Genomic DNA, 25362 nt, shown 5'->3' with positions numbered 1-25362 from the left:
CAAATTTTCATGCTTTTAAAAACTTTAAACACACCCTGACCTATTGCCAAAGGGAATACTTAGCAGATAACATTTACTCAGGAAACATAATGCTCCCAGAAAGCCCTTGGCCCTTATCACTGATGTCACAGTAATAAATATTACTTCCGGGATAAAAATACATTAAAGATAACACTGCTCAAACTCTTTGGCAAATTCCAGGGAATTATCTGCACCTAAAAATTTCCAGAAGAATGTGCGAATCTGGCTTTGCAGTTGAAGGAAAATTGGAACGGCGGAAGCATGGTAACTTCGACATTTACCAGAGAACACGAAATGGTATCAGGGAAGGGGCTGATGATTTTTTAACGAAAGCCGTGTGTGCACAGAGGCTCCTACCAGTCCTAGCAGCTTTCCTCCAGAGAGGGCAAAGGGACGGCCGGGAGCAACCACGGCACAGACCCGAGCCTGACCTGTACCCGAGACCAAGCACTGTCTGTCAGCGACCTGCTGTTCTCCCTGCCTGGAGAGAAGAAGCTCAGAGATCATGGGGGCGGGAGGAGGAAACCAGGGAATTTAAAGTCAAATATTTCAAAGAGAGGCTGATAAACTGCAGACAGCATCACAGAGAAAGAAACTGTGACCTCACGTTTTCTCCCACAGCCCCGTTTCTCCCAGCTCTTGGGAGATGTTCCCTTTAGCAGCTTTTACAAGGTCTGAAACCACCCTTTAAACCTGGCAGCCGAAAAGATAACTGCTTTTGAGGCAAAGCTCAAAGACAGACGGCATGTCTCCCTGCCTCCTTGGAGCATTCCCCACGGAACGAGGAGCCATGGGGACACAGGGACCCGTAAAGCCACTCTGCCCCAGGATTCGGTGCTGCCCTGAGGCGGCACAGGGCCCCTAAGCTCAGGCTTGTCTGCTTTACAGACGCTGTGAGTCTTGCTTCTTGGCCTTGGCCAACAGCAGCCACGTCTCATTGGAGGAACGCAGCCCCCTCTTCCATCGACTGCCGTCGGGGACAGCCTTGACCGTGTGCGGGCTGAGAAGGCGGACCGTCAAGTCTGCCCCAGATCGCCGGTAAGACGGAGGAGAGAGGCTACAAGTTGAGGCAGGAGGCCTCCACCCTGGAAGAAGGTGACGGGACGAAATACAAGCTGGCCGAGAGCTTCTAGCTCGCACCTGCTTCCAGACCGCACTGCTCAGTTGTTCCCCCGCACGGCTGACCTCACTGGAGCCAGAAGCGGCCACACCCCACTGGGTAACGCCCACGGGCCTGCGGGTACCCAGCCGCTCCCCTCATCACTGGCTGTTCTGTCTGCAGCCCAGGGCGCCTGCCACACCCCAGGGCAGTGCCTACTGCATTGGTTCATGGAATTATGTAGCACAGAAACCTGTAAGCCTCTGGCACGGGCCAGGCTGCTCTGCCGGAACCCGAGTTTCCTTCCACTTACCATCTGGTCCCGGTGGTCCGGCAGGCCCTGGGGGTCCCTGGAGTCCTGGCCTTCCATCAGTGCCCGGCGGGCCGGGGTACAGTGCGGGAATGCCGGGGTCTCCTATGAAGCCTTTGGGGCCCATTTCACCCGGTAAGCCTCTCTTCCCATCTGAAAGTCCAACAGCGACCACCAGCAGCATGAGATTCACACACGGAGCATCTGTGTCAGCGCCCGTCCCCCGTGGGCCCCCAGGATCGTGGGTCTACATCCAGTCAGTGACGTAAGGGTGGACGCTACTGGAAGATTTCATCACCCTGTTTCAACCTCAGAAGAGCCCCAGATGGTGCTGTGAGTCGTGACCCTGGCCACGAGGTCCGACAGCTGCCCACGCTCGTCCCGGCCAGCCCACAGCATCGCGCTCGTCGCTGCCAGCCAACAGCCTGGCCCCCTGGGGGTCGCTGTCGCAGGTGGACGGCTCCCCGGGAGGCCTGTCCCCAGGCCGCTTGGAGCCGCTGAGCCTTATCTGTGAGAGCGCTGAGGGCAGAGCTGAGCGGTCAGGAAGGGGCCAGGGCCCTGTGTGGACACTGGGGGGCGGGGCACACGTTTGATACCACGGGGTCAGTTACCTTCATCTCTGACTGATGTGCCGCGGAGGCCCGGGGGGCCCGGGTCTCCTGGTTCACCCCGGCTTCCTGGTTCCCCATGGGTCCCTGGGAATCCTGGGTCACCTCGGGCACCTGCAACCGAGACGGGCCCACACTCAGAATAGATCTGCCTGGGTCTGACCCTCGCTCCTCCACTCATTATACACAAGATCTTGGGCAAGTCACTTAGGTTCTGTGCCTCAGTTTCCCCACCAGCAAGACAGGGCTAACATCGGTCTCCATCTTGGGGGGTGGTTAGGAAAAGTCCATCAACCAAAAGGTGCAATGACAGCAGCTGAGATGCCCGCCCGCGCCCGTGAGCGCTGGTAGATGCCGGCCATCTGGAACGAGCAAGAGCTCACAAAACCCAAGTGAAACCACAGATGCTCTCGTTTGTTTGGAAGAAGAGCAAGGTGGATGGTTTTGGTCACGTTGCGACCATGAGAAAGAAAAAATACAAGCCTCCCCAGCCTTCGGGGTCCTGACAAGCTCTGGCAAAGCTACTCTGCGAAGATACGCTTATTTCCCTCTTCCCCGAGGGATCTGCTCAGTACTCAGCCTGTCGTGGTCAGCAGCCCTCACCTGCCAGCTTGCCCATTCAACGCCTTTGCCTTCCCAGCGTGGCTTTAGAAACATGAGCTGGTGAAAACGGGAAGTGGATGAATTCTGGGCTCTTGGTCAGTGACGTTTTTGAAAAATGGCCCATGTTAATTTAAAAAAAAAAATTGTGTTCCTGAAGCCTGCAAAGGCCATATTTCAATCTCGCCATAACCACTAATAGTGAGTGGACCTCATACTTCTTTCCCTGCGGTTTCTGGCATGGCAGGCACGTCGGACTCCACAGTGAAGAGGTGCGTGCCAGCCGTCCAGGGAGGTGCTGAGTGTGGATTCCTAACACGCTCCTTACTGGGATGTATTAACTGGCAAGGATGGAGGAGACGCAGCCAGCTTTGTGTCCGCGAGCCAAGGTGTTCTCTCAGTGCTGCCCTGGAGAGCCATCTCTCGGGGGCTCACGGGCTCTGTCCTCTGCCCTGTCCTACTCCATGTTCTCAACAATGTTGGATAAACACATGCAAAGTTCCCACCACGCAGGAGAGGGGGTGTTTGACCCCCGGACATATGAAGCTGGGAGCCAGCCGATCTGCTCAGTGCAGGACGAAAATATTAGACCATCTTGATTTTAAAACACTCAGCCTTTGAAATCTCTTTCTGATGCATAGGACGTAGTGCTTACGCTTTTCAGTCTGCTCAGGTAACCTACTATCTGCCCGGTACTGTCCCAGACACTGGGGATGTCGCAGTGAACCACGACGGCCATTATCGCTGCCCCCATGGGCTCCACACAGCACCGGTCAGTTACCCGTAAGTGCATACACGTACAAGTCTTCAGAGGGTGCTGAAAGCATTTTTCCTTTTAACCCAGAAGGACTCACATTCGAAAAGGTTCTGAGACCTTTTGCTCGTATCATAGAATTAGAATATTTTGGTACAATCCTGCCAGTCTGAGTAAAATAACGAGATGGGCGTTAGCCACAACACGTGCAAAACTGCTCACTTATACTCAGGGCCCCACCGGGACAGTGGGGACATCTTCTGGGCAGTTGGTCACATGCAAATACGTGGGGATTCCTCGAAAGGTTCGAAGGATGTGGCTGTTTACAGATTATGGACCGTGGCCAGTTTGGGGCTTCAGACAGGCAAGCAGGGGCAGGAGCATCTTGGTGCCCGTGAGGAAAGGAGGGACGGTGCTGGGGCTGCTGCCATGAAGCCCGAGGTGGGGAGGACTGGGTTTCCTCGTGGCATCATTACAGATGGAAAGCAGAGCCTGCACGAGGTACGTAGAATGGACTCTCCCAACCTAGGGGTCTCCATGGGAGCGCCAGGGCTCTCTCTCCGGCAGCGGGAAATGGGGGTCTGAGACACCACCATCAGTGAGGGGAGCTGAACCTGAGACTCGTGTTCTCCAAAGGTTATGTTCTGACCATCTTCTCTGCTTTGCTTTGTTTTGTTTTACTTAGAAAACCTTCCTGGCAGGTTCACGACTGTCCAGAACAAGAGAGGGCCCGTGCGATGCAGACATACGAACCTTTAGCGAGGGAGGGGTGAGGGAAGTAGGCCGGGGGGCCTGGGGGGCCGCGGTCGCCCGCTTCTCCCTGGAGGAAGAGAAGAGGAGAACAGAAGAATGGGGGACCCGCCTTGTGGCATTCTGGAACGTTCTGCGAATTTGCAGGGACTAGAGCTGACTGTGGGCCACCGGCTGGGGCCCCATCTCCTCGGGGCCGTGGGGAAGTGAGGTCCAGGCCACCTGCGGACACGAGCTGGACACAGCAAGAGGCAACGGAGCGGTGGGTATTATCTGACTTGGAAATCCTTGTCAAGCCCCAGAGGGGGTCAGCCGACTGCTCTCTGTCCTGTCAGACGACTCCATCCTTGGTCACTACATCTGGGTGCCCCCGTAGGGTGGGCAGGGTGTGATGCCATGAGACCCCGATCTAATTCCAGCTGGAGGGCAAGACCCAAACCTTCTTGAGTCTCCCAGGGCCCCGAAGGCCTAACCACAGAACTGTCCTGTCCTCAGCAGATAGACCGTCCCCGAGCAGGGAAGTCTCCCCAGCCCGGCTGGGTCCCCGTTACCGGACCAGTGGCACCTGACCTGGTCCTCAGCCGACGGGGTTTCTCTGCCCTGCCGGCCCACGAATTATTCACACAAGGTAACCGTGTTCTCCCCTGGGGACCGGGGATGCCCCACCCTCTTGTCAACGGGAAGTCTGCTCCCACGGCCCGTTTGGTTCACTCTGCCCTGGGCTGTGACTTCCATGCACCCCTGTGGGGCACGCAGCCTCGCGGGGCCCCAACACCTGTGACTAATACACCTGTGTCTGTCCCATCTGTCCAGGGCTGGGGTCGCGTGTTTGCTTATCTCGTGTCACACGGGATGGGAGACGCCTCCTCCAACAGGGTGATCGGCGGGGCATCTGGACGCCAGCCAAAGGGACACTGAGCTCACCTTGGGTCCTGGGGGTCCGCTGGGGCCTTGATAACCGTCCGGTCCTCTGCTCCCCTGCAAGAAAGATGCTCCGTGCTTATTCGTACCTCTAACAGGGTTTGGAGAAGTGGCCACAACCCCATTATTATGTCCAACAACACTCGCCAGTCATTAAATTACCTCCGACCCACTTTGCCCAATTTTCCGATTTGAGTCTCACAGTTTTTTTTTTTTTTTTTTTTTTAAGAGTGGATTTGTTTAAATCAGGATCCAAACCAAGTTCAAACACGACATTTGGCTGATAGGTCTCTGAGGGCCGCAGCTGGTCACAGCGTCCTCCTCCTCCCTTCTCTCTCAGTGATGTTTCCTTCCTGCTGTTGGTGCTGCTCGCGCCCGTGGTGGGAGCGGCCCGTTTCCTCCTCGCGGTGCCGGCCGCCCTCCTCGGTCCCGGGCCTTCCTCCAGAGTAGCCGCGAAATCTGCGGGCTTCGCCGGGCTCAGGCTCACCTCCGGAGCAGGAATGGTTCCCAAGGGCCGCTGTGTCCTTCCTGCCTCAGGAGGCCCAGAGGCCCCACGTCCGTGACCTTGTGACTGACCATCTATTAATACCTTCCAAGTTGGGCTTGGAAAACTTTGCGTTAACACCAAACAGAAGCACTAACACCTCTTAATTCAGAAATCTGTCTTCAATTAACAAGAGCAAAGTGCTCCTTTCTAATTCCCTTGAGTATTTACTGAAAGGGAATGCTTACTCTCGTGTGTGCATCGTAGCTGGAGATCTACGTAAAGCTTTCTAAGAAATCTAGAAATTCATCCCCTCTCCTAACGGCTGCGTACAGTGAGGCCCCACATTCGGGACGCCAGGGCCACACTGATTATTTCCCGGATTCCTGTGAAATGCCAGGGCATGTGGGTGGTGAGCCCTGCCTTCTAGAAGGAACACGGAGGGTGGTGACGTTGGTTTCCAGGGCACCTCTGATGGGGACAGACGTCCTTCCACACTAGGTTTTGCTGAAGACGCACAAGTAGAGGCAGGTGTCTCCGATGCCGTGTGGATCTCGTTTGAGGCCATCTCTTGAGACGGGCAGGGAATCCTACAAGAGCTTGCCAGCAACAGAGCCAGCGACGAGGTGTTCGGTCCGAGCCGCGTGTGCCCCGGCAGAATGATCCAGCCCAGACACAGCTGGACGCTCCCACGTGCCTGTCACCCCGTGCGCCGGGTGTCACCTGCCGGCTGGGACGTCACCCCCAAGCAGCAGCCCCCACACAGCGTGCTCTCGCCAAAACAGCACCAACGCTTCCGAGCTGTGCCTCAGTGGTTGGGAGGGGACCAGCTATCCCGGAAAACCGGGAAGGGCACGACAGAAGAGCACTCGGGGGTTCCCTCCCGAGACTAGACAATGCTCTGGCAGCTTCCCTGGGAGCACCCAGCAGCACGGGACGGAGCAGCAGGTATAACGCAGCAGCGTAGAGGGGACATTCGCACTCGAGGCTCATCTGAGACCCTCGTCTGGGACGCCGAGAGTCCTGACAACCCTCTGACGGGTTCTTGCTGTGTTTTCAGGTGCAGGTGTGACAGCAGGGGCGGGGGAAGCAAGGGGAGTGTGGTCAAGAACGAATTATTTGGGGATCAGACTAGGAACCGGACCGTGAGGAATAACGGCACATTGTTGTCCAGTACGAGGACGCCCGCAGTCACGTCTGCGATGCTGGGTGGTCGGACCAGCAGGTGACTCCACCATCCGTGTCCCCGGTGTTTCCATTTGCGTAGTCGAATAAACTGTCTCAGCACAGAGATGCCGCGCTCGGCCGGAAGTGTCCCCGTCTTCCCCTGGAGGCTGTGGGCCTTGGGTCCCAACATCTGGCCACAGCAGCGAGAGGCCCCAGGTGGTGTCTGCTGAGCATCTTGTCTCATGTAAACAATGAGTTCCAGGGGCAACTGTGTCCCACTGATCTTTAAGAGCCTAGAACTCGTTAGTTTTGGGTGTAGGAAAAAAATAATGATTTTCACTTCACTGGCACATGGCCAGCAATGGAAGGATTAACAACAGAACTTTGGCTGTGTGGGGGGAGTGGAGATGGGCGACTCAGAGAGGCTCACGTTTGCTTGGTCCTCTGTCCCTTCTCTTGATCACTAGAATCCAAACACTGGATGTTGGTCTTCTGGCCTCTGCTTGGGTATAGCCTGGACAGCTGTCCTGCAGGTACGCTGCCCTTGGGAACACTCCTATCAGCTACTCATGTCAGAAGAAGACAGATATCTTCAGGGAAACCCCGGTGTCAGCGCCCTGGCCTGAGTTTGGGGTAAAAGGAGCGGGAAGGAGAGGACCAGACAAGGCTGCGGGAAGGAGTCAAGGCCGGTCCCACCGGGAGCAGCTGGAGCCTGTGCGGAGGGTTCTCAGGCTCTGCCCAAAGCTGGCGAGGTCAGAACCGAGCCTGGGAGGCCGTCCCTCTGCAGTCCCTGGACAGACAAGGGGGAGCCCCTGTGGGATGCTGGTGAGCCCCACGTCCTTCTGGCTCTCCTGATGTCCTGCCACCACCCTGCGAGGAGCCAGGAGCGGGATTCAGCGGAGTCTTGACTCAGAGGCTGAGCTGAGTTTTAAGAGAGTCTTAAAGACTCCTGTGAGGACTTAACGGTGGATGCGCGAGCCCATGGCCCCGAGAGTCACACGTCGTCATGTGGACAGTGTGATGGCTGCACACGGCGAGGTGCAGGAGGCCTGGCGAGGGGTCGTGAGCACACACACAGCATCCTCGTCCTGCCCCGTCATAAGCCGCACAGAAGTCTGTGGACACGTCCGTGCTCACGTGCAGTCATCTCCGAGCACGGCCGGGAGAGCCGGATGGCAGGGGTGGACATGTGCTCGACCCCGTGCAGTTACATGCAGGGACGGAGGCACGCCCTCCCGGTGCCCGCGGGCTTCTGAAACGATGTCAGCAGAACCGTGACCGTGGCTGCCTCGCGGAGGCTGGGGGGGGAGGCGCTGGCATCCACAGGGGGAAGGAGGCCGGCTACATCTTCTGGGATCGAATCACCAGCAGCGGTAAACGGGGAACCGAATTCCGTCGCTCATTAAGAGAACTATTTCTACGTGTACGCTCCCATATGACCGCGGGCTCAGACCATCCTGAGTCTGACCCAGATTCGTGACACACTTCTCACCTAATAATTCCTTTTTAAAAACTGTCAAAAATGGGTCCACAGAACACAGAATAAACATAACAAATTGGGTCATCACTAAAGACACAGTGTCAAAATGTGTGAGATCAACATATGAAAAACGCAGGTAGACCCTTGGCCACCCCGCCGGCAACTCTCCCGAGAGTGGCACCCAGCGACGTAGAGGAGGCCGCCAGAGGACAGACCAACGCGCTGGTCTTAAAGGTGAGCAAACGGGATGGGTCTGACTCGGGCATCACGAATGATCTGGGGGAAAGGAAGATCCGTGTTGCTGTAAACGCAGGGTCTGGAGTGTGTCTTTCTGGGGGACGATCTCTCTTCCCGGGACAGCATGGTCTTCATCGTGTTTGACCCTTGTAAGGCGTGTTCGCCCTGGAGCAGGCGGCATTTTCCGCCACTAACTTACCTTCTGTCCCGGGAAACCTTTCTCGCCGTCGAAGCCGGCAGCACCCTGGGAGGAAGAGAACACAGGAGCGCCCGCTCAGAACACGCGGCCCCTTTCCAGAAGGCATGGCCAGGCCACGGCACCAAGTCAGGCTCACGTGAAATACTTTGGCTACGAGACAGCGAAGCCGTCCGAGGACTGTTTTTATCTCCTAAAGGAGGCAGACATTTTAGCGACCCGCACACGGAACGCATCATATCTGCCCCAAAGGAGATCTGGAGAAGTTGCTAAGGATGGTGTGGTTCATGCAGCAGAGAAGCAGCAAGGCCTGCCCTCCCACGTTCTCGGGGTCTCTCCCGATGTTTGGATTATAGCAAGTGTCCTTTCAGTGGTAGTGGCACCTCGAGAGTCACCACCAGGCCACCTTCTCTCTGCTCTGGCCACACTTCCCAGCTCACCTGTCACTCGGTTTGGCAGGTGACCAAGCTCTGGCCAACAGAGGGAAGACAGAAGGGGCAGGTGTCACTTCAGGCCACGCTCTGAAGGAGAGGTGTGCCCTCGGGCATGGGGGGCCACAGATGCTGAATCTCCTTGGGGGAGACACTCCTTGGCTCCCTGCACCGTCCTGCTAGGGACACTTCTGTTGGACTCTCTGGCACATAAGAGTCAAGTTCTCAGGCTGGAGCCGGTCTACACGGTGTTCCCACAGGTTAAGTTGGCCTCATGGACCGAAGCCGTGACTTTCTGTCCCACTCCCACCCTCCTCCAGTGGAGGAGCACCGGCTCCAACACCAGTCCCTGGGGGCCACTCCGGTGGGAATGCTGGGAGTGGGGGAGGCAGGGCAAGGTGGGGGTTGGGAGGACATATGGGACATCTCTGTACCTTTACCCCAACCTCACAGGGAACCCAAAACTACTCTGAAAAACGCAGTCTACTTACAACACAAAGCTACACAAACCACAGTTATGGAAGGCACGGCTTACCCGCGGGCCCGAGAAACCCATGACTCCTTCTTCTCCCTTCAAGGAGATGCCCTAGGAGAGGAGACAGATGTCAGGTGGCCGGCCGGTCACACTTCCCTGGGGGATCCAGCCCCCCGACCGGCCAGCCCACCTCCTGGGGTCCCCAGTCCACCCCAGCGCGACACAGGGTCACAGGAAGTCGGCCAGGCGGCCTGGATTATTGTCAGTCCAGGACACCACCGGCACTGTCACGTAGCTGGTGACGCTGGGAGGGCTAGGACTACAGGGCACGCATGATAAAGCTATGGGGCACGTGTGATAAGGACCAGACGGCAGAGCAACATCACACCGGACCCAGACGGAAGCCGTCACCAAACTGTTTGGGGCCTCGAGCCCCACACCTGCCCTCTGAGCCCACTGAGGTTCGCTTCCCAAACCCAGGAAATGCTCAGCAGCTGGGGTTTGTGGTGCACGAGGGAGACAGTCTAAAACTCTTTTCTGGAAAGAGGCAGCAGTGGCTTGGAGTAACGGGCGAATGTCACTAGACCCCGCGAGCTCTCAGGTGTCCCCACACGGGGATGGTGGGATCTGGGGGCCCCCGGCGAGGAGAAACCGCTTCACTTACTTTTACTCCTGGCTCCCCAACACTCCCCTTTTCACCCTGTGAAGACAACGAAATGGGAGACGGCCATTAGTCCAAGAACAGAAACAACGGACCAGGGTTTGTGATCGCGAAGAGCACTCACTTAGCGAAACCGTAAGCAATGACGATAAATGTATCAGAGGAAACAATGCCTACATCTTGCAGCTTCAAAATTCAAGAGAAAAAAGGAGCGATTTTCCCAGATTTTCACAGGATCAGTTAAATCACACGTTATGTTTCATACAAGTGCGAGGCTGCCTGTCTTCTCTGTGTGGGATCTCTGGTCTCCTCCATCGACCCAGTGCTGGGCAGACAGGACAAGCCCCCGACCAGAATATTTGAATAAGATATTCTTAGGAGGGTCCTCTGAGAAAAAGACACATTTGGAACGTACGAAAACCCCAAGCAAAAGAGGCCTGGTTTGGGAAGCGCTGTCAATTTTATATGTGTTTTGCCCACCGCTCTCGGTCTACAATGGTCAAAGAAATGTAGTGACTGGCTGGGGTCTTTCCCCATCTCTGCTGGGGCAGTGCCCAGGCCTCCCGCAGCCTGCCTGGGCCCCAGGCCCTGCCCCAGCCCCTCCAGGCTGCGGGAGATGAAGGGAATCTTTTGCCTGGGTTCAATCAACGTGGGCCTTGCCCCATCCACAGGTCCTGTCCCGACACGGACAGAAGCCCTACCTGGCTGACGATCGGGGCCCACCAGGAGCCAGAGTCATGCCTGGATCCCACCTATGACAGGATGGGGCCCCCCTCCGGCCTGGTTGTCCAGGGGCGTCCTGCTCTGGACTCAGCTGGCTCACGACCGCCTGCTCCTAACACACTCTCCCTGCATTCTGTCTCATGCCGGCCACCGGCTGGGCCGCTTCTGTCCACGGTCGTGTGGCTCTTGCGTGAGGCGCAGGGGCCTGATTGCCTCCCCCTGGAGGCCTGCCTTCTCCCCACCGCGGCCGTGCACCCAGCCCCCATCCAGACAGATACTCGAAGAGCAGGAATTAGAGTCTATGTTTGGGGTTTGCACTGTGGTCCCCAGGCACTGTCTGTGCCCGACCCGACCGGGGGTGTCTCTGTGGTCCCCGCTCCACAGCAATATGAGGCCGGGCATTACTGTCCTCACGGGGTACCAGGGAGCTCGAACACGTGCGAAGGTCCTGTGGCCCGTCGGAGCAAGCGAGCCGTGAAGGGGTGTTAAGTTTTACTGAGACCCAAGACTAGACTTGTAATCAGACAAAAGGTTAACGGAATACAGAAGTCAGAAAACAGACTTTGACGGAAAAACACCCACAACAATGCTCCACGTCAGCCGAGAGCCCAAGTGGGTTCCTTCTGCCAAATACAACGTTTTGCTCGAATAACTCCATATCTTGGCTTTGAATTATGCTCTGACCACGGACCTCCAGCTGGAGAGGGACCTGCAGACTCAGGACAGCTTTGAGACTGTGGGACGAATCCTGGTCTCAGATCTGCCACAGCTTTGCAAGATGGGGGACCGGGCCCTGTGTGACTGGGGCAGTGTTGTCAGGCACGAGGTTCCGCTGGATGGGAGCGCTCGCTGGCTTTGTGATTGTTCGAAAAAGGTCGAAGGAAGTTCCTTTTTTTCCTTCTCCTTATTTTAGTTCCACTGGGAACCAGGGCCATTCTGCTGCAGCTTCCTTACCTTATACTGCTCCGGGTGGAACATCTCCTTCGTGGGTCCGACGGCCGGGTGGAAATCCCACACAATCCCGTTGGGTCCTGGCAGGCCGATGTCGCCCTGCGAACGGTGTAGCAAAAGCGGTAATCCTTGAATCGGAAAGATGCCATCGGGCGCGAATGAAAGCGCGCGCCACCGCAAACGGGTGTTTCTATTTTGCGTATTATTTATAAGCACTACAAGTACAATCAGAGCATAAGATAAAATGATCACGGTGCAGAGTTATTTGGTTCCCTGTTTTCACAACCATTTATAATTTACTCCCAGAAGCTGTTCACGTTGTTCACAGTCTGGGCTGCCTTTGCTTCCGTGGAGGGATCTCCTTACAATGAATTTCTGTCCAAGGGCTCAATGCCTTGTTATCAGCGGAATACTGTAAGGCTTTCCAAGATTGGGGCCAAGGTATCGGACGTGCCTAAGACATGAAAGGACCACCCCAGTGTCACCACTGGCTCACCAGTTAGGGGGGTTTTGTATTATAAAAAGCAGCATCTTCAATAAGTAAAATACCTCTGGCTTGCTTTAGTTGACATTTTTGTTATGAGCAAGAAACCCTTTGCGGGCGGTGCACAGACTGCGACGTCTGTCAACCTGCAACACTACCGGACAGGGTTTCGGCACCGTGTGCGGCCCCTCCCGGGAGCTAGCGGACACAGAAAGAAGCTGACTGTCTCTTCTTTCATGTCTAAATAATACAACGTCGAGCCCAGAAGTCACATGGCATGGCCGGGAGTCAAGGCACAGCATTACCACCTGCAGAAAGGGGGGCTGGCAGGTGTATCCTGAGAGTCTGCTAACGAGACATCTACAAAGATGCCCGGAGCTGCTTAATCGCCCCCCACCATTACCTGCCAGGGCCTTGAAGTTTCCTTATTAATTCTGAATTATTAATTCTGAATCAGCTCTTTAGAGGCTAGAGGTGTTCACTCATTTCCGTTCTGCCTGACGTGCCCACTCTCCCTTCCGCTCAGGGACTTCTTCCCAGACTTTTCTTGTCATAGGTCATTGTACAGGTGTTCACATCTTTATGTGTTTGGATCTTTCAATGTTTTGCTTTTTACATTTTTTCTATGGCATTAGCACAAAGAAAAAGTCCTTGCCTTCAGACCTGAGCAGTACTGGGTGCCGTCAAATAGCACAGGGAAAACAAAACGAAAATCTGCAAACAACGAGGCCACAGGACAACGGTATTTCACGGCAGGCAGGAACTCCTGGGGTGAACGCGATGGGCCACGTGTCGGTGAGCTTTGCCTGTTGAGCTTTTCATACATGTGGCCTCAAGTGAGACTCTCGAAGGCCCACGGTCTCTGGTTGTTGGGGGCACAGGGGGTTACAGACACCACACGGTCTTCCTGCATGCTGGCAAGGCCGGCCAGGCGCCTGGCCCCTGCACGGGCTCCGTGGTGGCCTCTGGTTCCCGCCTCAGTCTGCTCCATCAGCTCAGGGCTTTCCACCCTGGGACACCTCGGGGCAATGCCTTTACTCATGGGTGCTGCAGACAGCTGAGGTCGCGTCTGGCCGGGGCTAGCCTGTACTACCTGCTTTCACTGTCTTAGCGACCCACTGCTACCACTGGAGCCTTTTCCACAGCCTGAAACTTTACGGCCTGGCACTTTATGGTGACGCTTTCCGATGCAAATGGCTAGGACAACTGCATGGAAAGCTGCCGTTAAAAAGATTTAGTTCCTCGGGACACCTGGGTGGCTCAGTGGGTTAAAGCCTCTGCTTTCGGCTCAGGTCATGATCCCAGTGTCCTGGGATCGAGCCCCACATCAGGCTCTCTGCTCTGCGGGGAGCCTGCTTCCTCCTCTCTCTCTGCCTGCCTCTCTGCCTACTTGTGATCTGTCTGTCAAATAAATAAATAAAATCTTTAAAAAAAAAAAAAGATTTAGTTCCTCATTGCTAAGCAGGCCTCCATGTTAATCTATTATGTTTATGTCTCCTTACCTTTTCACCCTTTTCTCCATAAAAGCCAAGTCCTCTGTTGCCCTGAAAAGAGAAATGATTTTTCTAAGTTTTTAAAAGTCCTTAATCACAGTGAAATAATTTTCTTTTCTTTTCCTTTTCTTTTTTTTTTTTTTAAGAAAAAGAAATGTAAGATCTACTAGCAGCATCCTGAGCAATTATCCTTGCAGAATATTCCGGAGTCCCCTCCCCAAAGCTATTTGACTCAAGAGAAAGTGAGTGTCTTCTTTTGTGAGTCCCACATATAGACCACATAACAAGAGTCCGAGTCCGGGTGTCACGGTACGTGATCGGGAGCAGGGTGGGGTCATGTGCGGGTTGCCGCAAGGGGGACCTCCCAGTGCCTTCCACACACTCCCCGGGTTTAGGTCTGAGTGACGGAAACGACGGGGAGCAGAAGCACGATGGGCTATTCAAACACACGTGCTTTTAGAAATCTCTATTTTACACTGAAAGCAAACCCTCAAAAAGAGTGGGCTAACATTTGGGAATATTTTAGTTTGTCGTTCAGCCGTCCGGAGGATCGGGACGTTGGCTGACTCATTAATTCCGCACTTGCTGTATGAGGTAGTGCTCTGCTCATGAACTCGGACGCTGCGGGCAGTGGGGGCCTGTGTCCCCACACAGGTGCGGGGCAGAGCACAGACCTGCTCCCGGGTCCCGCCGGCTGGTTCCTACACTGTCATCTGCACAGATGACAGTCTCAGAGCATGTCTGCAGGTCTGGCCTGACAGACCCAGGAAGCAGCCACCTTCCCCCCACCCCCGTGTCCGAGAGTCATGAGTCAGTATCCCTTCTGCCACCGCCTTTTCTCATTTTGGTGAGATAATCCTAATTTCCCAAACACTTCGACCCTTTTAATGATTTTAGGGGATGGGGATTCTCTGGGTTGAGCCCCGACTTAGCAAGGAGGTAGTAGACTCACGAGGGGGGTGGACCCGTGTTAGAGAACAGACTTGACCTGAAGCCCAGGATAAGCCTGACCAGAAGTGGCCCCCCACGCTCACCCAGATTACAGAAATCCTTCTCTTTGCTTCCGCCTGGAAACAACTCTGCTTCCTCCCTCCCCAGGGTCTCCACACTCCCGCTTTGACAAGGGATCATGTGGGGCCCTATCTGGTCTTTCTCTCTGCAGTATCCCGCCCGCCCCTCCCATGCCCAGAGAGTCTCCAAAAATAATAACAAAGCCTTTAATTCATTTTTGCTTTTTTCTCCTTTCCCACCTGGCCGGGAGCTGATATCAAAGCCCGGAATGCACCAGGCTAGATCAGAACGCGATTTGCTGGGGCCCCTGCGGTCCGTCTGCCCTGTGAGCTCCCTGTCCCAGTCCCCAGGAAGTGACCTGGCGGAGGGCGAGGGCCGTCTGTATTGCAGCCAAGTGGGGATCTGAGGCGACCCCGGGGCTCGGCCGCCCCGTCCTACATCCGCTTCTCTTGGCTCTGGGCCGTTCCCACCCTGCCTGTGGCTGCAAGACAGTGGGGAGCCCGGCGGCGGGGGCAGCAGCCTTAACGAGCTCCAGCCCCAGCCGGAAGCCATGTCAGAGGTGATGGGAGCGGGGGGTGGGGGCGGCCGAGGTCCCCTGGAGGTCACAGAGATGAGGTTTCCATGGAGCAGACATGGGAACCTGTGGGTTGGGGGACGTCCTCGGCCTCACGCAGGCCACCGGCGGTCTTTCAGCGTCTGTAAGGGCAGCCGAGCCCTTCGGACGCCTGTCGTGTCTCGATCCCAGATTCCTGCTGCTGGTCTTGGACACTTACACGGCTCAGCCCGGTGACACAGAACCCCAGTCTACAGATTCTGAGAAGCCACTACTTCCCTGTGCTCCCTCCAACTTCGCAACCTTTCTCTGCTGGGAACAGCACAGCCCTGGGCTCAAGCTTCACCTGAGAATCCCCGACTGTATCCCCACAGGCTGAGGTCCCCCTCAGGTACAGACAGCAGGGCCGCACCGGGGTAAGAAGGATGCCACTGGCTCCCCCACACGGATACAGTCACTTTTGTCCCTCTTGTGCGATCACACATGCAGACACGAGCTGTCCCTGCGTCTCTATTCCCAATCAAACGTCCGTCAGGGCGATCTTCACACAACAGCAGGTGTCACGGGATTTGTAAACAACGAAACATTCGCGGTACCCTTACGCCTACGCCCACCACTCCAGGGGTCCCTCTGGATTCATCTTCGGCATTTATAACATTAAGTCCTAAACACCTACAAGACCGTTCTCATCACAAAATGAACAATGCGCTGTTGTCCACCAAGCAGTTCTGTGGTCAGGCAGGGTAAGCACAAGTATGTAAGCCCCACCCCCACCCCACCCCCAGCCCCCACCCCAATAACCAACTTACTGGCTGTCCTTTTGGTCCAGGGGGTCCAGGCGGGCCCTGCACAAATGCAAAGAAATTTATAAGCTGTTTTCTTTATCCCAGGACCCAGATAACATCTGCTAGAAAGCTCTGGGAAAGCCATACGCTGTGTGTTTAGAAGCCCGTGGGGTATGTATAGAGGTTTCGGGTCCATCGTCTGGGCGGGGAGGACGTGCTGGAGGTGGAGGGCCGGGTCAGGCCTGGCTCTCAGAACGTGCCGGCTGGCCGTGGACAGCTGTTCTGGGTTTGCGTTCCTGAGTTCAGACTTCTGACATCACCCGTGTCCTACTCCTGCTTGCTCGGACACTTTGCACCCATCCCCCAGGTGGGTGATGGTCCCAGGCCCCATCACTGTGGAGATGGCTTCTCCTGACCTCCTCTGGGGGTCCCCTCGGAACACCATCTAGCACGTTTTGCTGGTGGGTCTGCAAATGTTTGCGACCAGAATTAAAGGGCAGGCCCAAACGGCCGGGATGAAGGTCTGTTGCGGACATCGCTGTCTTTCTACAAATCCTTTGGTGTCAACACGACACTTGGGATGAGGCTTAAGAACCCGCAGCTCAGGACAGCTCAGGACACCACAGGTTCCCCGAAATGTGCATTTAAAGAACACCCCTTCGGTATGTGTGTTGTGAGCAAAGCCGACACCAGTGCGAAGTAGGAGGGCAAAGAACCTGGGATCACGTAGCCCTCACCTCCCTGGCTTTCTGCAAGAAAGTCTCTCTCCACCTGGAGGCAAATGTCTCCTAATGTTGTCCGAGGTCCATCTGTCCTACAGCTACACTTCTGGGGCTGTTTTAGCTCCAGGCCCCAGGACAGTGGCAGAAGTGGCCTCTCCTTTCCAGTTCTTCCCTTCCCTGCAGCAAGCCCTCCTTTACCCCTGCATTTGTCCTGTGGCTACTCACTCTGTCATTCGAGTGCAAGGGTCGGGAACACATGTAGACCGCCACTCACGTGGGGCACTGGCGCCATCTCGTTAACTGATGTCTAATACCTCCCTCGCAATGATGGCCACGCCCGCAGAGCCCACTGCCTCTATTCACCTACTGGATTTGGATCTGCTTTCCCCAGGGATGACAGGCCCCTGGCCAGCAGCTGGCTGTGGGGTTAAGAGAGCTTCTGTGGGACTGGAGGGGCACCTGGCCAGCACTAAGTCAAAATGGACATGGTCGGTGGTGACCTGGTGGCCACGAATCTCAAGTCCTCTTTCTTCATCCTTAACAGTAGCAAAATGCACGCAAAGGATGATGTGTTTTGTCTGGACTCTTTCTAGAGGGACCACAGGCATCCCAGCTGTATGTGAGGCCTCCACCCGCGTGAACACTGGAGAAGCAGCATCTCCAGAGGACGCCTGGATGGTGGTCCAGGAGTGAGGACTTACCGGTCTTCCTGGAGCTCCAACTGGACCCATCTGTCCTATAGGCCCAGGCCGGCCGGGGTGGCCCTAAGGACAGGCAGCAAGAGGAGGCCATTATGAATGGAAGACTGGTATTCGGAGTCCGAATTCTCACACTTCTGCTTGGAACGTCCTCTAAGAAAAACAGAACTTACCTGGAAGCCAACCAAACCAGGCTCTCCGGGTTCCCCCTAATTGAGAAAACATAATGGGAAGCGTTCTGGTTTTTAACCAAATCTTTAGCTCTAGTTACATTTTCTCACAACCAGGGACTTGGTAATGTTCCTCCTACCTGGGGCATCGTGACTACGGGAAAGGGGAGCACCCCCAGAGGAATGTGACCTGATGGGACAGCGATGAGATTCCACCTCATGATGGTATTGGTGGCTCCGCCTCCCCAGGGAGCCCCCATCCTCGCACCCTCACAACTCAGCCTACTTGGAAAGCACCCTTGTCAGTCAGGAGTTCACCCCGATCACTAGTGTCGCGTCCCGTACTGAGCGAGCTTACCCTGTATCTGTCGCGGTCCACGCTGGACAGGGCATAGGGCTCGCCTTTCTGTCCTTTGGGTCCTTGGGGCCCCTACAGTAGTGCACACCGGGGACAGAGAAAACGCAGAAACACCCATTAGCCTTCAGGGCAGCAGTGCTCATCGGGGTGATGAAATATTGACCTTCACAGGCAATGTCTTTCCTTTATTTACGTTACTCTGAACACGAGTCACTACACTGGGCCACAAAGGTGAGAATTCCACTTTTATATTTACCCAGTAGTACCTTCCTCCAAGGTAAAAACAGAAATATTTTATAGGACTTGTTATTTTCCAAATCCCAACCAAATGCTCAGTAGACAAATCCTTTAGGATACTAACATGTTATTTTTCTGCATAATCTATTTTTGTCTTGTCTTTGGCGTGAGGGTGCTAAAAACACTAACACGTATGCCCCGAGGCACCACTTTCGGGAAAGATACTGGGTCATTCCCTAGAGCTGGCATCATGACAAATGGACGTGAGGTGTGTGCACACGCGAGTGGGTGTACACGTCTTCTGGTACCTGCGTATCAAATTAGTATTTTAGGGACACCTGGGAGACTCAGTCGGTTGAGCCTCTGCCTTCAGCTCAGGTCGTGATCTCAGGGTTCTGGGATCAAACCTATGTTGGGCTCCCTGACCAGTGGGAAGTCTGTGTCTCCTTCTCCCTCTGCTGCTCCCCCTGCGTGTGTGTACTCTCTCTCTCAAATAAATTAAATATTTAAAAATCAGTATTTTATAGTAATGGATATATTTATTGATAATGAAGTTTCATGATATTAGAGCCGACTAGAAAGTGATGATCCTTGTGGAGAAGGTGAACGACACAAAAAGGTCACGGCTGAGGAAGGAGGACCTTTGAGGTTGTGGGGGAGAAACCCACTAGCTTTGCAGGAAACGGCAGTGGAGGGGGATGCGTGACTGCTCCTCCCCAGCCTTGGTTCTCCTACCAAGTAAGGTGCTGGCGGGACCCCGACTTGGCAAGACTTTGAGGGTGTGAGGGTCGCAATACAGTCCTGAAAACCATGTCAAGACTTTTTGCAAAGACCTGAGAACGGTGCACAAAACGGATGAAGGCGAGACCGTCTTCCATCAGGAAGAGCTCACTTCCACCCGTCAGGGCTGGAGAGCGCTTGTCACGTCTCAGGATTTTGGGATCTGATGAGGTGATGACTCACGGGGCGTTCTGTCAAGCTTTAAGCCTCCGAATCGATCGCTGCTACTCGTGTTACTCACTGTAACTTGACGTGCAGCCCCGGGGAGAAGGTGCTGACGCCCGTAAGACTGCGTAATAAAACCGAACCAATAGTTTTCTATTCCGTTTACAGACTGGGTAAGGAAATGAAGATCTTCAGACCCAGGAAAATCATGCCGAGATGCCTGCAGGAACATCTCCTTCATCCTGACCGCCCGCCGAGGACGGGGCGACCTTCCTGGGGGTGCTGGGGGCAGGCGGGGCGCGCCTGCTCGCCCTGGCCGTGGGGCCCACAGGGGAAAACCCACAGTCCTTGGAAAGCCTCTCTATGACCCCTTGTAAAAGGGCCTTCTGGATGGGCCCACGGGAGGCACCTGCCGCCCTCCAGGTCTCCACCCATGAGGGCCGGCGCGCGCACGTGGATACTCACGGGAGGGCCGTGGAAGCCCGGGGGGCCGGCGGGTCCCTGCTGGCCCACGTCTCCTCTGGTCCCGTTGCAGCCGTCATAGCCGGGTGGCCCTCGGGGGCCTCCTTGGCCGGGGTGTCCCTAGGACGAGAAAAGCAAGTGAGGCTTCCAGCACACACCCTGCGGCTCTCCCACGCGGTACCGTCAAACGGCTCCATGTCATCCCGTCCTGCTCGCGCCCACGGGGAAGGGAACCCAGAGCGAGCGGATGAGGGAGATCAGGAAACAGAGGCGCGCGGGCACGACTGTGAGCAGGAGAAAGGCCTTCCTGACAAAGTTCTGTTTCCCAGGGTGCTGGTGAGGGAGTAAATTGTCACTGGTCTGCCGGGAGGTCTGTCTGAGCAGGCACAGGTCACAGCAGACTTAAAAACTCTAGAAAACATTCTAGAAGCAGCCAGGTCCTGCAAGGACAACAGGGTGCCTCGACCTTTTCTGCCCAACTGAGCTGGAGGGGTGAGTCCGACGGAGCCACATCCCACAGGCGGAAGACGTTCGTGTGGCCCAGAAGGGATTTCATGTGACCTGAACCTGTGCGGAGGGACTGACGTCCCCTCACTTGCTTTCCTGGGGGAACGCTCCTTTCTCGATTTTAAACTTGAACAGAAAGAAGTCAGATGTTCTGAGGTGTTGGGCGTGGGGGAGGGAAGGCAACGTGATCGGACGTCTTTCGGATGATTGGAGACCGTCGGGCGGAGTCCGCGGGTGTCCCCCCTGCGTTCGTCTGGCTCCTGGACAAGCAGGGGCTGGGCCGGTGGCCCAGGGTATTGTGCTGCTGCTTCCCGCAGCAGATGTTCCACGTACACTATCTTATCCTCTTCAAAATCCTGACTTTCTTCGCAGCAGACCACACGTACGTTCTAGAGTGAGTTTTTGGAGACCATGTTGGAAGCCTTTTAGATTTACTTTGAGAAATCTGGAACATCTCCAGATAAAGGGACAAATCCTACCCAGGGGCCTGGACCCTGAATGATATTAAGAAACACGATGAGGAAAGTAGCATTTTCCTTTGGTTGTACGTCTCTTGGCTTTAGATGTCCGAAGCTACTGCTTTCAGGGGCACCATCGGATGAGAAGAGCCACCTCAGGCTTCCAGTCGCCATCTCGGGGGGCAAGAGAAACCCCGACCACGAAAGCTGGTGCTTCAAACTCGGCAGGAGACAACGCGCTCGGGGGGTGTCTGCTCACCATCTGTGGTGTTCTACTTTTCCTAAACGGAGCTCTTCACTCTCCTCCCGAACTGTCTGCTGATCTTTCTTGCTCTCTGGAGTCCTTCAAAACTGTGTGTCAATCTCATGTGAGTTTGAAATTGTTCTTGGAAGGAAAACTTTAGTGACATTGAGCAGACGCTCCTCCCAGTTGTCTTTAATCAGATACGGCTCTAAGATCTGAGTGCATGTCACGCTTTCGCATGGCTCCTGGACGGCTAAAATCAGCCCGGTCCCTTAACGTCCCATTTCTGAGCTGCTTCGAGGTGGCAGGTGGCCCTCGAGCTCCCGTTTGTGCCGTCCCAAAGCTCTGGCGGCTGGCGAGCGGGGCCGTTTCGAGCAGCCCGGAGAGTCTACAGAAGCCTCAGGTCCACGCGCACTCGAGCCTCCCTCCCTCATGGGACGACACTTTCTAACTGGTAAACTCTTTGCTCCTCATATTAAATGACTACGAAGTGGAAAAACAAATTGAAATATGATTCAGATGAGTTACAATATTTTCCCGTGAGATCACTCTGTTTAAACCCAGGTTTCAGCTTCCAGAAGACCAAACGGTGGGCGGCCCGAGGAGCTGAGAAGCAGTTTAAAAGTGGGAGACTGGTTTGGGGCAGTTGGAAGGAAGACATTCTCCCTGTTTACCCCTGGAAATCTGAGGATTCCTCACCTCCGCCAGTTTCTCAAGAGTCTGACTAATGGGGAAGTGGCCTCCCTGCCTGGTCACAGCTGCGTGTCCGTGCCTGGTGCGTGTGAGACCCTCCAGGGGACGCCCAGGGTCCCCGCCACCCAGGCCTCATGGCCCTGCGGGCAGCTTCCTCTCTCTGCTCCGGGAGCTTCCTTCTCCTGGAAACGTGGCTCAGGCTCTGAAGGACAAGGGTGCCCTCTCCGTGATGGCTCTCACGCCCTCCCTCCTTCTCCTACAAGGCGGCGGCCCCACTGATGCAGCCCAGGGGATGTGTGCGCGTGCGCGTGTGTGCGTGCGTGAGCGCGCGCGTGCTAACATGGTCATATGCGACACGGTGTGTGGAGTAAGGCCCGCACGCCAGCACACCGTTCCCGAAGCAGATGTTCGTGGACGTCGGAAGCAGATGGCCGCGTTGTGATAAACACATCTGCGCCACAGCCGGGACCTGCGGGAAGCGGACCCTGGGAAACCTCCTCGCGGGTCCGCGTGAATCAGGCTGTGACTCAGGCTGCTCTGTTTATCCCTGTGAGCCACGAGAAGTAAACTAAGTCAGAACAACACATTTTATTGCATTTGGAGATTTTTCTCATGGATGAACCCCGTCTCGTCTTCTCGTTCATGTGTGGTTTGACTTCAGAGAGTTCGGGAACCTGCACGAAGCCCGGTGGGCCTTCCGCACCCCGTGGGCTCGGCCGCAAGGCTCAGGCTGCAGGTCCCGGCGAAATTCCGAGGCTGGCTCGACTGAGTGCATCTGAGCAACACTCAGCGTTTCATTACGAGACAACGGCTGCTTCGGCAAAGGAGCCTGGACGCCGGAGCCCAGTGCGGAGGAGCGTTTACAGAGGAAACGCTGTGCCCAATTCTCCACCGGACTCCAGGGCAGACGGACGCACGACTAGGCGGCCGGGCTCGGGGGACGCCCAGGGCAGGAGGCCCCAACGGAGACGTTTCTGCAAGTCACAAACCTACTGCTTAGCACGACTACCACATTAGAAAATCCCAAGCGTACAAAACACTTACGGGAATTCCATCGGCTCCAGGGAATCCAGAAACACCTCTCGCTCCCTGTCAAGAAGACAGACGGACTTACCGAAGGCCGGGACGCCCACCGCCCATTGAGAAAGTGGAGAGAGGCCCAGCCGTCACCGTACCACGTCTCCTTTCGGTCCTGTGATCCCGGGTGATCCCCGCTCGCCCTTGTCACCTTTGCGGCCCTGCAGTCCTGGGAAGCCCTGCAGTCCTGGGGGTCCGGTGTACCCCTGGGGGCCCACTGGCCCGGGCTGGCCCTGCAGAACGAGAGCGTTCAGTCACGACCAGTCACAGCAAAGTACGCGCTTCATTCCCGAGGAAACTCAACATTCCAAGAACATTCTATGTCCTCTTCCACCTCCTGCCACAGTTGGAACAAAGAGAAGGCCTAGAGCTGAAAAAGAGAAAAACCTGTTAAATGTGAGCAAAAGTCATCCCAGACTGAACGGATGTGCTCGTGAAACGCTAGTGCTGGGCTACGATGAAAGAATCAACTTACTTTTTAGGAAAAGTATTTTCAGTTAAAAAGAAAACCCCAAGCAAATTTCTAAGATTTTGTCCGTATCTCACTAGAATGCCCGTGACAGGGACGAGCTGTGTCCTGCACCAGGCACCACACGACCCCCGACGTTCGAGCGATCTGGTCATCTCTCCTGTCTACACACACACCACTCGCACGCACGAGAAGTACGGGTTCCCGGGGCCTAGAAAGACCTGGGCCCGTAGCCACTGGACATGGACGGCGATTGTCTCAGAAAGACAAAATGCCGAGTGGGCAGGGTGTGGAAAAGTGGGAGCCCCGAGCCCCGTGCGTGGGAACGTGGAGCGCCGCAGCTACAGGGGTGCACGGGCCGTCCCTGCGAGGATGGAACAGAGAAGGGCCCCGCGGCCTGGCAGCTCTAGTCTGAGGGTAAAACTCAAACCGGCTGAAGGCGGGACGGGAACCCGTACTTGCACATCATGGTCAAGGCGGCGTCTTCCAAAACTGCCGGGGGGTGGAAGCCCAGTGATCGGGGGAGGACGAGGGATGAGCACAGACCATCATGCACCTGGCCGAGGGGTGCGGGGCGCTCACCCTCAGCTGCAGAGCTGTCCCGCACTGCCCACTCCTTCGGGAGGCGGCGCCCAGATGTGGGGGAAGCGGAGGGGACTTTCTCTGGGGTGGAAGACAGGTGGAAATTAAGGCGGAGTTGGTGGGTGCCATCTACCCCAAAGCTTGGGAACCCCGCCTCCTCCAACGAAGGGGAGTTTTGGGAAGTCTCCTCAGGGCTCCCTCTGGGCCAGGGTGAGTTCTGGAGCCAGTGGGTCTCTGGGTCCCCTGCACGTGTCCCAGAGGCTCCAGTCAAGGCAGAAATCGCCAAATACTCAGTCCGAGCACAAGCACTGTACACAGTGGCAAAGCCAGGGTGTTCGACATCTTTGAAGGATGTGGTGAACGGGGGCCAGAGCCCCTCACTTGTCCCCCCCTCCTCGAGGACAGCTGTGCTGGACCGTGGGCAGCCTGACCTTGGACCCACATGAATCCTAGGCTCACCCCAGTCTAGCACTCAGGGGCCTCCTCACACTGCCTCTGCTGTAAGTTTGGGGACAAAACAGGCTTTCACTGGATTCTTACGGGTCCCCTGGAGTGCTCAGCCCTGTTTCGTCTGTGGCCGTTCGACAGTCACCGTCTTGTGACGACGCAGTCCGCCCCTAACCTTCCAAGGTCCCAGTCACGGGGAGGTTAGGAGCTCGTCAGCGTTGACATGAGCAGCCTTTGCAGGATGAAATGCTGATCACTCACACTGTCACTGTGACTGTCTGCAAACTTCATGTCTGGCTGGGGAGATCACTGGACGGGGCAGCCCCCGTCAACAGAGCGGAAGGCGTGCATCTCCGAGATGAAAACCCACGTCCGCCTCGCGCGCTCGTTAACCTTTTCCTCGATTGCCTTGCTGGGAAGCGGGATAGCGACATCATGTACTCACTTTCCTGCCATTGTCACTGTACTTCTTCTTACCCTTTGTTTCTTGGAATGGGAAGTCTGGCTTTGGGAATAAAATCCGTCTTTCCTGCTGTCCCCATGGAGTTCCCATAAAACCAGCCGTTTTAAAGTGGCTGCCACACATTCACAGTGCTCTCTACCCACCGGCGCTGTCTGGTTCTAAAACATTTCCGCTGCCCCAAAGACGACTCTGTACCCACCGAGCAGGCACTCCTGCTGCCCCCACTCCAGCGCCTGGTCCCCAGCTAGAGTGGCACCTGCTCTCGGTGTCGATGGGATCTGCCCGGTCTGGGAACATCCAGTATACAGAGTCCTAGGTCGGGGTGGGGGGGTCTTTGGTGCCCGGCTTGCTCCCCTTCACAGAACCTTTCTGAGGTTCACGTGTGGGAGCACCTCCTAGGGCTGCATTCATGTCCACGGCTGAACAACATTCAGTGGACAGATGGCCACCACTCATCCACTCCTCCGCTGATGGACATGGAGAGTGTCTGCCCCGAAGGGCTGCTGTGGACAGTGCCATGGGGGACACACATGCAGCTGTCTCTGTGAGCACCTGTTCTCTGCTCCTCGGGGCATAAACTCAGGAAGGGAATTGCTGGTCTTCTGGCAATTCTGTTTAGCTTCTGGAGCCCCCGCC

General features: G+C 55.8%; 1 protein-coding gene across 1 annotated transcript in view; it reads right to left on the bottom strand.

The window, feature by feature from the left end:
- COL4A2 (collagen type IV alpha 2 chain) overlaps positions 1 to 25362 on the bottom strand; it is a 157190-nt gene that overhangs the window by 34377 nt on the left and 97451 nt on the right. The window contains exons 5-20 of the mRNA XM_047720394.1: positions 22864 to 22998; positions 22733 to 22777; positions 19790 to 19906; positions 18143 to 18214; positions 17788 to 17823; positions 17618 to 17680; positions 16219 to 16254; positions 13855 to 13896; positions 11872 to 11967; positions 10198 to 10233; positions 9594 to 9644; positions 8631 to 8675; positions 5067 to 5120; positions 4146 to 4212; positions 2042 to 2152; positions 1434 to 1583 (exon numbers count right to left, since the gene is read on the bottom strand). Coding sequence (XP_047576350.1) covers positions 1434 to 1583; positions 2042 to 2152; positions 4146 to 4212; positions 5067 to 5120; positions 8631 to 8675; positions 9594 to 9644; positions 10198 to 10233; positions 11872 to 11967; positions 13855 to 13896; positions 16219 to 16254; positions 17618 to 17680; positions 17788 to 17823; positions 18143 to 18214; positions 19790 to 19906; positions 22733 to 22777; positions 22864 to 22998 — 1156 coding nt within the window. The remainder of the gene's footprint in view (positions 1 to 1433; positions 1584 to 2041; positions 2153 to 4145; positions 4213 to 5066; positions 5121 to 8630; positions 8676 to 9593; positions 9645 to 10197; positions 10234 to 11871; positions 11968 to 13854; positions 13897 to 16218; positions 16255 to 17617; positions 17681 to 17787; positions 17824 to 18142; positions 18215 to 19789; positions 19907 to 22732; positions 22778 to 22863; positions 22999 to 25362) is intronic.

Source organism: Lutra lutra, chromosome 3, assembly GCF_902655055.1.
Source record: "Lutra lutra chromosome 3, mLutLut1.2, whole genome shotgun sequence".
Taxonomy (NCBI): Eukaryota; Metazoa; Chordata; class Mammalia; order Carnivora; family Mustelidae; genus Lutra; species Lutra lutra.
The sequence above is the reverse complement of the archived record's forward strand: the minus strand, read 5'-3'. Positions and strand labels throughout refer to the sequence as shown.